This window comes from Physella acuta, unplaced genomic scaffold (genome assembly GCF_028476545.2).
Source record: "Physella acuta isolate Inbredline_101_S28 unplaced genomic scaffold, ASM2847654v3 ptg000438l, whole genome shotgun sequence".
In the NCBI taxonomy this organism is placed as follows: Eukaryota; Metazoa; Mollusca; class Gastropoda; family Physidae; genus Physella; species Physella acuta.
The window spans coordinates 509,058-521,692 of NW_026731957.1; the positions used below are offsets into that span (position 1 = coordinate 509,058).

The window sequence follows — 12,635 nt, forward strand, 5'->3', positions numbered from 1 at the left end:
CGACAGAAATGCGTGTAGTCCTATATCTAACAAAAGATCCACTTCAACCAAGACGCGAAAAAAGCGAACATTTCTAAACGTCATTTAATGAATTGGGCCACGTCTGTTTGGCAGGTGCACAGTCTACACTTGTGTAGTGTGGGTGTGGTAGGTGCACAGTCTACACTAGTGCGTGGTGTGTGGGGCAGGTGCACAGTCTACACTAGTGCGTGGTGTGGTAGGTGCACAGTCTACAGTTGTGTGGGTGTGTGTGTGGTAGGTGCACAGTCTACACTTGTGTGGTGTGGGTGTGGTAGGTGCACAGTCTACACTAGTGCGTGGTGTGGTAGGTGCACAGTCTACAGTTGTGTGGAGTGTGTGTGTGGTAGGTGCACAGTCTACAGTTGTGTGGGTGTGTGTGTGGTAGGTGCACAGTCTACACTTGTGTGTGTGTGGGTGACAGGTGCACAGTCTACACTTGTGTGGGTGTGGTAGGTGCAGTCTTCACTATTTTGGTGTGTATGTGGTTGTTGCACATTCTATACCCTTGTGGTGTGGTGTGTGTGTGGGGCAGGTGCACAGTCTACACTCTTGTGGAATTTGTGGGGTTCAGTACATCTACTATAGTTATCATAAACGTGTCGCATTTCTTTAGTCCTCCACCCCATTTCGTCAATAAAAATTTGTTGTAATCACACCCGCCCATCTGAGCGCAAACAGATACAACCAAGAGAATATCAGGAAACAAAACACAAAGAATAACACAAAGGCCTCGTTACCTTAACTAATCGTTTAATTTAGACTATCTAAACAACAATCTTATTATCGTAATAATTTAAAAAACACAAAATTATTGACAAAGTACATTCAGGGCTAATAGTTTACAAATAGACATAATGCATGTACAATTTTACTGAACCCATTATAGCACTATGAAATACTCACTAAATCCCAACATACATACTTGATAACATACACATACTAAACATAGTTTTTATTCGTCCTTGTGTTATGTACAGAGTCTAGAAGGGCGAATACTTGCTAAATACATTTGTATTACCCATTTTCATTTTAATTTTTCGAATGAAGCTCAATAACGTATTTGGACTACATTTTGAATTATATTTATGTAGAAAACATGTAATTTATAATTACCACCATAATCTACAGAATCTAATAAATGAATATATGTGAACTAAAGTCATTACTTTATATATAAGTTAATTTATTTAACGTCATTTTACAATCGTTATATTTCAATGACTTTTGCAATGTCAAACATGAACTTCAAGGTCACAACCAGCCAAATGACCAAGAAAACAACAAAACAGACCAGATCAATATATTTCCCTACTATTTTAAACTTGTTTTGCTTAGGTGCGTCCTCGGCTAATTTTAGTTTCGGGTTTTCCCCATCCGAGTCCATGTTGCCAGGATTCTCTGACTTCTGGGCCGCCAGTGCGTCTTCTGCTAGACGTCTGAGTGGATTCGATTGGTTGTCGCTCACTGCTTGCACCTTGTTGTTGGGCGTGCGAAACTGCGAAACGGTTTTACTGTAAACCGCAACTTTGTTGAAAGCGGATTTGAACTTCTCCTTCGCTCGTTGGTGATTCTCTTCTTTCTGGGGAGAACAAAATGAACGATGATTTTGTTTTTAAATAAGCAAATGATTTTCAATAAAAGAAATTTTTTTTTTTTTATAAATTTCGCTTTAATTATTGACATATTAAAACTACTTTTTATATAATTTTCTTAAAAGCTATTACTGAAGAATAATTTACATTAAAATGCTAATTGAAATTTAAAAAAAAAAAGGCAACGATACAATATACAAAATTTCGGTATACTTTATTTACTCGTTTAACGTATAATATAAGCAAAAGACATGGAGTTTGTGCCTGCTATTTTAAAATTTAGTTGGCTTGGTCGAGTCGGTAAAACTCTTAGTTGCTAAACCTATGTAGCTAAAGACAAAGTGCCATCTAGGAAAGAAAACACCACAAAACAACTGCTTCCTTGCTGATTGGACTTTGATGGGCAAAGGCTATATGAGCCAATCCATACAAAAGCACACTAAGTCTGAGTCAAAGGGCCATATAATGCATACCATTTAACACATTATAATAGATTGTGTTAAAAGAAATATTCTTCATTATAACAATTAAGATATTGTTCATAAATGTGTTAAGCAAAAGCTAATTATAGCAAAAAAAAATATTAGCAAACAGACAATTCTGCACCCCCTCGCTGTTGTAATTTTTTGTTTAAGATATTATAAATCAATTCGACTCGTGTAATCAAATGGTAGAGCGTTTGTCTGCTAGCAGGACGTCTCGAGTTCGGATCTCGGATTGGACTTGACTACAGGATGTCACCAGCGCTGGTGAGTACCTAACTAACGTCAGGTCAACAATAGCTAACGATTCTCCTTTCAAATGCCGAGGTTATTTAACAAATACAATAAACCTCCATCTGACCAATGTGTCTTGGGCATGAAAAGGAAAAGGCAATGATTCAAGGTAACGATTTTGCAAGTTGTTATGTCAGCCCTACCTCTTCCATATGATGCAGGAAAACGATGATGATGGACACAATGACTGTCATCATAGATAGCACCATCAGGATCAGGATGTAGATGGTGACCTTGGGTGTGGTCAGTGATGACCTTGGCAGCAGGCTACCCATGATGCTCATGAAGACCGACAGGGACAGAAGTACCGTGATACCTGTAAATGGGATTAAAGTACCGTGATACCTGTAAATGGGATTAAAGTACCGTGATACCTGTAAATGGGATAGAAGTACCAATATGTCAAGAAGAGGAATAAATTTTACCACATGAACTGGTATGGAAATATAGGTATTTTTATGTCACATACAGGGATAGAGAAAATTTAACATTGTATTAGATTAAAAAAGGTAACAAAATTAGTTCATTTAAAATCATTTAAAACTTAAATGACCAAATCAAAATCTTATTGGTAAATTTTAATAAAATAAGTTTTTTATCAAATTGTTTTATAAATACATGTCGATATTTTTAGAAAACTATAAAACTTAATCAAGACTATTTCCTCGGTATATGTATTTTTTCAATCACGATTACTCAACAAATGCGCTAGTACTTCTCGGAATTATAACTCACCGTAATAGATATTTTTTAGGAACGATAACTCAGCATATCCGATATTTTCAGGATCGATAACTCACCGTATCCGATATTTCCATGAACGATAACTCACCATAACTGATTTTACCAGTTCCGATAACTTATCGGAACCGTAGTACCAGGAATGATAACTCTTGTATTTCCAGGAACGACAACTCACCGTATCCGATTTTCTCCCCTGACTCTACGGGTATGACGAAGACCAGGATGTTGAGGAAAGAGAGGAAGACGATAGGGAGGATGATGTTGATCAACAGGAAGTTGGGCCTTCTCTTGAACTTAAAGGTCAGCTGGTCAGTTGCCATTTCATCGAGGTTGGAGTTGATGAGTTGAGTTTTATCAACATGAGAATTGATGTTACAAACATTTTAGGCATGCTTTAGTAAAACCATCTTCAGTATTCATATAAAAATTACAAGAAAAATAAAATATGCTTTCGGTCCGAAAAGTTATTAGGGTAGTTGATGTAGAGTTCACCTGTTTCAGTGAAATCGGCATATGACTTGTTACATATAATTATGTAATACATTTTAGTTAGTCAGTAGCCCATTCGACTAGACGTTACATTAAGCCAGGTGAAGTAGAGTCTACTTGACTTCTGGTATTTCCATATCATAAAATGATAGTCCTTACTTTTCCTAAATTAAGTATGGTACATATCTGAGCTGGGGACGTTCTGTAGACTCAAAACTGTAATCGAACCCGATTCATTCATCTGCCTGACCACGTCATTCCGTGAGTACCATAGACGCATGGGGTAGACGAAGTAGAGTTAATCTTTTTCAATGACCCTGGCTTACAGGTTACATTGTAGTCGCAATATACCCAGCCGCTCTAGATTTTCTAAAGTGAATCAGGTATTCATCAGAGCTGAGTGGACTCAGGGATGTCCACAGACTCGAGCCCGGAATTCAAACTCGAAGCTGCGGGTTTAGCTTTCGTAAACTCTACCATTCGACCACACATTCCCACTACAACGTAAATACAATTATAATAATTTATTGTTTTACAATGTTTAGAAAAACTCTTTTTTAAACACATATTGAATTTCAAAGAAAATTGATGTACAAACTTTATTCAAACATGTACTAAATCTGTATTCCTCATAACGTCACCTTAAACTAGCTAGATGTATCAACAACCCTCTAATACTTACCCGAACCATAACCTCGACCCTTGCACTTACCAACAGGATTAATGTATCGCTTTCAGCTTATCTCGCTAGCCGAGTTAGAGCTTAGGCTTATCAATAAACAAAACCTACTGGACATAATTACAGCATCGAAATGAGAACATGATACAATTTGACAAATCCACAAGAAAGATTTATACAAATATTGCTGCAAGATAAAAACTATTTTAAAAAATAATTGTATGAACTTTTGTAAATACAAATGGCAAGATAATAAGATTTAAAATTTGTATGAAATCGTGTGGATAAATCGGATAATAAACGCTTTTTCAATTATATATTTTTGGAGACCAATAATACGTTTTTAATACCCTTAGAAATGTGTCTAAATTAATCTTATGGATATTTCCATTTAATAAGACGCCATAAAGTATTGAGGGTTTTGAGAAAACAAGGCAAATGACGTGCATACAACACAAATGACGTGCATACAACACAAATGACTTGATACAAGACAAATGACGTGTATCAGAAGACAAATGACGTGCATACAAGACACATGACTTGATACAAGACAAATTACTTGATACAAGGCAAATGACGTGCATACAAGACAAATGACGTGCATACAAGACAAATGACGTGCATACAAAACACATGACTTGATACAAGACAAATTACTTGATACAAGACAAATGACGTGCATACAAGACAAATGACGTGCATACAAGACAAATGACGTGCATACAAGACAAATGACGTGCATACAAGACAAATGACGTGCATACAAGACAAATGACGTGCATACAAGACAAATGACGTGCATACAAGACACATGACGTGCATACAAGACAAATGACGTGCATACAAGACAAATTACTTGATACAAGACAAATGACGTGCATACAGGACAAATGACGTGCATACAAGACAAATGACGTGCATACAAGACAAATGACGTGCATACCAGACACATGACTTGATACAAGACAAATTACTTGATACAAGACAAATGACGTGCATACAAGACAAATGACGTGCATACAAGACAAATGACGTGCATACAAGACAAATGACGTGCATACAAAACACATGACTTGATACAAGACAAATTACTTGATACAAGACAAATGACGTGCATACAAGACAAATGACGTGCATACAAGACAAATTACTTGCTACAAGACAAATGACGTGCATACAAGACAAATGACGTGCATACAAGACAAATGACGTGCATACAAGACAAATGACGTGCATACAAGACAAATGACGTGCATAAAAGACAAATGACGTGCATACAAGACAAATGACGTGCATACAAAACACATGACTTGATACAAGACAAATTACTTGATACAAGACAAATGACGTGCATACAAGACAAATGACGTGCATACAAGACAAATGACGTGCATACAAGACAAATGACGTGCATACAAGACAAATGACGTGCATACAAGACAAATGACGTGCCTTACAAGACAAATGACGTGCATACAAGACACATGACGTGCGTACAAGACAAATGACATGCATACAAGACAAATTACTTGATACAAGACAAATGACGTGCATACAAGACAAATGACGTGCATACAAGACAAATGACGTGCATACAAGACAAATGACGTGCATACAAGACAAATGACGTGCATACAAGACAAATGACGTGCATACAAGACACATGACGTGCATACAAGACAAATGACGTGCATACAAGACAAATGACGTGCATACAAGACACATGACTTGATACAAGACAAATTACTTGATACAAGGCAAATGACGTGCATACAGGACAAATGACGTGCATACAAGACAAATGACGTGCATACAAGACAAATGACGTGCATACCAGACACATGACTTGATACAAGACAAATTACTTGATACAAGACAAATGACGTGCATACAAGACAAATTACTTGATACAAGACAAATGACGTGCATACAAGACAAATGACGTGCATACAAAACACATGACTTGATACAAGACAAATTACTTGATACAAGACAAATGACGTGCATACAAGACAAATGACGTGCATACAAGACAAATTACTTGATACAAGACAAATGACGTGCATACAAGACAAATGACGTGCATACAAGACAAATGACGTGCATACAAGACAAATGACGTGCATACAAGACAAATGACGTCCATAAAAGACAAATGACGTGCATACAAGACAAATGACGTGCATACAAAACACATGACTTGATACAAGACAAATTACTTGATACAAGACAAATGACGTGCATACAAGACAAATGACGTGCATACAAGACAAATGACGTGCATACAAGACAAATGACGTGCATACAAGACAAATGACGTGCATACAAGACAAATGACGTGCATACAACACAAAGGACGTCCATAAAAGACAAATGACGTGCATACAAGACAAATGACGTGCATACAAAACACATGACTTGATACAAGACAAATTACTTGATACAAGACAAATGACGTGCATACAAGACAAATGACGTGCATACAAGACAAATGACGTGCATACAAGACAAATGACGTGCATACAAGACAAATGACGTGCATACAAGACAAATGACGTGCCTTACAAGACAAATGACGTGCATACAAGACACATGACGTGCGTACAAGACAAATGACGTGCATACAAGACAAATTACTTGATACAAGACAAATGACGTGCATACAAGACAAATGACGTGCCTTACAAGACAAATGACGTGCATACAAGACACATGACGTGCGTACAAGACAAATGACGTGCATACAAGACAAATTACTTGATACAAGACAAATGACGTGCATACAAGACAAATGACGTGCATACAAGACAAATGACGTGCATACAAGACAAATGACGTGCATACAAGACAAATGACGTGCATACAAGACAAATGACGTGCATACAAGACAAATGACGTGCATACAAGACACATGACGTGCATACAAGACAAATGACGTGCATACAAGACAAATGACGTGCATACAAGACACATGACTTGATACAAGACAAATTACTTGATACAAGGCAAATGACGTGCATACAGGACAAATGACGTGCATACAAGACAAATGACGTGCATACAAGACAAATGACGTGCATACCAGACACATGACTTGATACAAGACAAATTACTTGATACAAGACAAATGACGTGCATACAAGACAAATTACTTGATACAAGACAAATGACGTGCATACAAGACAAATGACGTGCATACAAAACACATGACTTGATACAAGACAAATTACTTGATACAAGACAAATGACGTGCATACAAGACAAATGACGTGCATACAAGACAAATTACTTGATACAAGACAAATGACGTGCATACAAGACAAATGACGTGCATACAAGACAAATGACGTGCATACAAGACAAATGACGTGCATACAAGACAAATGACGTGCATAAAAGACAAATGACGTGCATACAAGACAAATGACGTGCATACAAAACACATGACTTGATACAAGACAAATTACTTGATACAAGACAAATGACGTGCATACAAGACAAATGACGTGCATACAAGACAAATGACGTGCATACAAGACAAATGACGTGCATACAAGACAAATGACGTGCATACAAGACAAATGACGTGCCTTACAAGACAAATGACGTGCATACAAGACACATGACGTGCGTACAAGACAAATGACGTGCATACAAGACAAATTACTTGATACAAGACAAATGACGTGCATACAAGACAAATGACGTGCATACAAGACACATGACTTGATACAAGACAAATAACTTGATACAAGGCAAATGACGTGCATACAAGACAAATGACGTGCATACAAGACACATGACTTGATACAAGACAAATTACTTGATACAACGCAAATGACGTGCATACAAGACAAATGACGTGCATACAAGACACATGACTTGATACAAGACAAATTACTTGATACAAGGCAAATGACGTGCATACAAGACAAATGACGAGCATACAAGACAAATGACGTGCATACAAAACACATGACTTGATACAAGACAAATTACTTGATACAAGGCAAATGACGTGCATACAAGACAAATGACGTGCATACAAGACACATGACTTGATACAAGACAAATTACTTGATACAAGGCAAATGACGTGGATACATGACAAATGACTTGATACAAGACAAATGACGTGCATACAAGACAAATGACGTACAAACTCTACCTGTAAGCAAGAGAAAGAGAACCTGCTTATGGTCTGGTTGTACACTTCAATACTTTTCTCTTTCAGGTCCCATTCTCCGTGTTCTGTGAAGTAGTCGGTGCTGATGTCCGAACTGGCCACCTTGAAGACCATCTCTTTGGTGGACAGAGACATGGGCTGGAACTGTAGGGGCAGCAGAGTACAGCATAGGTAATGTGTTGTTGGTAACATAAGGAGTGTGTTGTTTGTAACACACTGTGTTGTTAGAGGCATACATAATGTGTTGTTGGTAACATACGTAATGTATTGTTAGAGGCATACATAATAAGTTGTTCGTAACATGGGGGTCGGCGTGGTCGAGTCAATAAAAGCTCATGGTTGCTAAACCGAAAACCTCGAGTTCGAACCCTCGGGCAGATGAGGCTCGTTAGCTGGGGACAGCCACTCTTCTAGGAGAGACAACTCCAAAATCAAACAGCTGCTGCCTTGTAGTCTGTTCTTGGTTGGACAAAGGCTATGGAAGCAAATCCAAAAAGTAAAGCAGGCTAAAATCGGAGTGGATGGCCTCAATGGCGCATAACCAGTTGACACGTATACTTAATTGTGTTGGAGGGGAATCCTCCCCAACACTAAAATTAAAAACGAAGAAGAAGAAGAAGATCGTAACATACGTAATGTATTGATAGAGGCTTACATAATGTGTTGTTTGTAACACATTGTGTTGTTGGTAAGAAATATCAAGTTTTATTAGAGGTATAATTAATGCGTTGTTGGAGAAACTTTTAATGTATTGTTTGAAAGATACGTAATGTGCTGTTGTAGGCATACATACATATATACACATACGCAATCAAACAAAAATATTAAATTTTAGCTACACGACGTTTCTGCTTTTAGTTTCAAATCAAATAATGTAGATATTTTGCCATGATGTATTAGTTTCGAGATATTTTTTCTGAGATATTTTATTTTGAGACATATAGCCTACTCTGTGATATATTTTGTATACGATATTTTTTGTGAGATATTTGTCTGGAATGTTTGTCCTGAGATATTTTTTTTTAGATATTTTGTCTTAAATATTTTATCCGAGATAATTGTTTTTGGATATTTGTCTCAGGTAATTTCTTCAGATATATTTTGAGACATTTTGTCTGTGTTATTTGACTGATATAATTTATCCAGATATATTTTTAGATAACTTGTCTGGGATATTTGTCCGAGGTAATATATCCTAGATATTTGTGACCGTTAAAAATTCCTAATCCAAAAATCTCTAATTAATCTAATCCCTACCTTAATATAGCACGTCTGGTCATCGAAGGGGTAGTAGGTCATGTCAAGTTGACACGACACGGAGATCAGACTCCCAGGAATCCAGTTGGTCGTGCCGAAACTGCTGACGTACATGGGTCTGGGGAAGAGACACGGAGCTCTAGAAAACGAGGTTACTACGGCGTAGATGAAGTAGAGTTCAGATTCAAAGACTTCGGCATGTGAAGGAATAGTGTGATCAGCATTATTCACAGCCACCTTTACTTCCCCTAAAGCGAGTCAGGAACCCATTAAAACTTTGTAAACTCACGGATGTCTGTGAACCCGAACCTACGATTCGAACTCAAGACTTTCGGGTAAGAATTTATTCTCTTTACCATCAAACCGCGCCGTAATATATCAGAAAAAGACCTTAAAGACGCACATCTCAAGAGAGTAATTGTAAAGATGGTATAGAGTACTCACGCTTTGTCATCGTCAAAGACGTCTCTCTTATCCAGGGTGTTGATGAGAATAACTCGCGGCCTCCAGGTGTGCACTGGCAGTGGGTGGATTAGATCCTGCCCTCCGTAGTCGGATGGGTTCCAGCTCACACGCTGGGGGGTGATTGGTCAGTTATGAAATTATATTTTAAACCAAGAATTTTAGTCATAACTACATTTGATTGGTCAGTTATGAAATAATATTTTCACTCAAGAATTTAGTCATAACTACATTTGATTGGTCAGTTATGAAATAACATTTGATTGGTCAGTTACAAAACAACATTTGATTGGTCAGTTATAAAACATTTGATTGGTCAGTTATAAAGCAACATTTTAACCCAAACATGTTATCTAACGACATTTGATTGGTCAGTTATGAAATAACATTTTAACCCAAGAATTTTAGTCATAACTAGATTTGATTGGTCAGTTATAAAACAACATTTGAACCTCAGAATTGTAGTCATAACTACATTTAATTGGTCATTTATAAAATAACATTTTAACCCAAGAATTTTAGTCATTACTACATTTGATTGGTCAGTTTCAAAATAATATTTTAACCCCAAGAATTTTAGACATAACTACATTGGATTTGTCAAATATAAAACCAACATTTTAACCCAATAAATTTAGTCATAACTACATTTTTGCTTAATTTGTTACAAAATAACATTTTAACCGAGGAATTTAAATTAAAACTAGAAGTACTTGATCAGCTCAAAATTTAGATAGAAAACTACAATCGTAATGACCGTTCTCACAAATTAAGCTGGTCTATATACGTCTGACAAGGTAGTTAAGAATGTAATATTAGAGAGTAGGATCTTTTTGCTGGGGGAAATAGGTTAAGATAGTCTTTGTCTTGATGTGCTAGGGTGTGGATATTTTAGTCCGTCATCGTGAATGCAGTCAAGTCTTCGCTAAGTTGTGAAAGTTGTCGTCCGTGTCTATCGAGCTAGTGGAATAACCATGGAACAACAAACAAACGAGATCGCGTTTGTTTGTTTGTTTTGTATTGTTGGGAACACAGACACGCCTTTACTGCTGATCCATTGCGACACGCAACATATAATACGAAACAAACACAAAACGGTTACAAAAAAAGACTGAATGAAACAAAGGCTCGTTAAAACTAAAATAGTTTAGTACTATCTACACTATCTACACAACACAGTTTATTCTAAACACTTAATATAAACGTTAGTACAAACACTAAGATACAGTGGCTATCTAACAGTAGAGTACTAACCTACACTAACCTTGTGGAAGAACGACTCAACTAAGGCTGAGGCAATCACACACGTTCTCAAACACCTTATATACCCTTACAGAAAACAGATACAAACCGGTTGTCACAACTCACAGCACAAGGATTGAACATGGGAGAACGGGACAGGGTACAAAGTATCAACAACAATCACCCCCATTCATCTCCCTTCAATCATTCACTACATGAATCAAATCGTAAACCCACAGTATAATGTATGATCTAGCTCTTCCTATACTCACTCCGTAACATTCAGCAGCACCAGCTTTAAGTATTTTCTCTCACCTCATCTCTCCACACGAAGGAGAAGAATCCGTTGCAGACGAAGCTCTGGGTGACGTCATTAAGCTCCACAATTGACACGATCCCAAACAGCACCGACACCTGTATGACGTCAGACTGGTTGAGCACCGGCCGGATGTCGGGGCTGTAGACAGCGCTGCCCAACTTGTCTTTGAAAATGTCCAGCGTTTTGTCGTACGACATTCCGTGCGTTTGACGGACAAGCATGACAAGGACACTCATAGACATAAACTTTATCCATGTTGAATACATCCAAATAGGTAGATCTATATCTCGACAATAAATACTGTGAAAAAACCTGTGATTAAATAATTTACAATTTTAATTCAAAACACGCATTATAATATAATTTAAATAATGTTAAATGAAGAAAAATATGTCCTTACATTAAATATAATTTGAAATAAAATATCGGAATTATTTTTGTATTTATAAATCGATATATTCTACAGCTTGGTACGGAGTTAGTTCGCATACATCTACCTTACCGAAAATTCTCGGCAAAGATTTTATCCCTCTGAAATCCGAACCCTTTAAGTACGGTGCAGGTGTACTAGCTTTTAAAAGAGTTTAGTAATGGGTGCTCGGGGGTGTGAATCAACGAACTTAGTCCACTTTCTATTGTAGCGAACCGCGAGATACTCTAGTGCAGAATAGCGAGATATATGTGTCAATGTTTTCGTGTTTACATCTAGTTTTGACACGCTGTTTCGATGGGTAATAAAATCACGACAAATGAACTTAAGTTGAAAACATGAGATTAAAACTGGTATTGCAATTACAGCTACATTAATTATAAACCATTTGCTATAATTGTATGCTTATAATTAGCGTTTAAAATAGTCCATTAA

The 12,635-nt window shown here is 37.0% G+C and overlaps 2 protein-coding genes across 2 annotated transcripts; both read right to left on the minus strand.

The window, feature by feature from the left end:
• Positions 1 to 1,228: 1,228 nt before the first annotated feature.
• On the minus strand, positions 1,229 to 3,453 carry LOC131943014 (acetylcholine receptor subunit alpha-1-A-like). The gene is made up of 3 exons (XM_059303019.1): positions 3,309 to 3,453; positions 2,533 to 2,705; positions 1,229 to 1,600 (listed from the first exon to the last, which is right to left on the minus strand). Exons 1-3 carry the CDS (start codon positions 3,451 to 3,453, stop codon positions 1,229 to 1,231), a joined length of 690 nt encoding a protein of 229 aa, XP_059159002.1.
• Positions 3,454 to 3,516: 63 nt separating this feature from the next.
• Positions 3,517 to 11,967, minus strand: LOC131943015 (acetylcholine receptor subunit gamma-like). Its single transcript, XM_059303020.1, has 5 exons — positions 11,767 to 11,967; positions 10,192 to 10,322; positions 9,748 to 9,865; positions 8,473 to 8,634; positions 3,517 to 3,540 (listed from the first exon to the last, which is right to left on the minus strand). The coding sequence occupies exons 1-5, from the start codon at positions 11,965 to 11,967 to the stop codon at positions 3,517 to 3,519; spliced, it is 636 nt and encodes a 211-aa protein (XP_059159003.1).
• Positions 11,968 to 12,635: the final 668 nt, after the last annotated feature.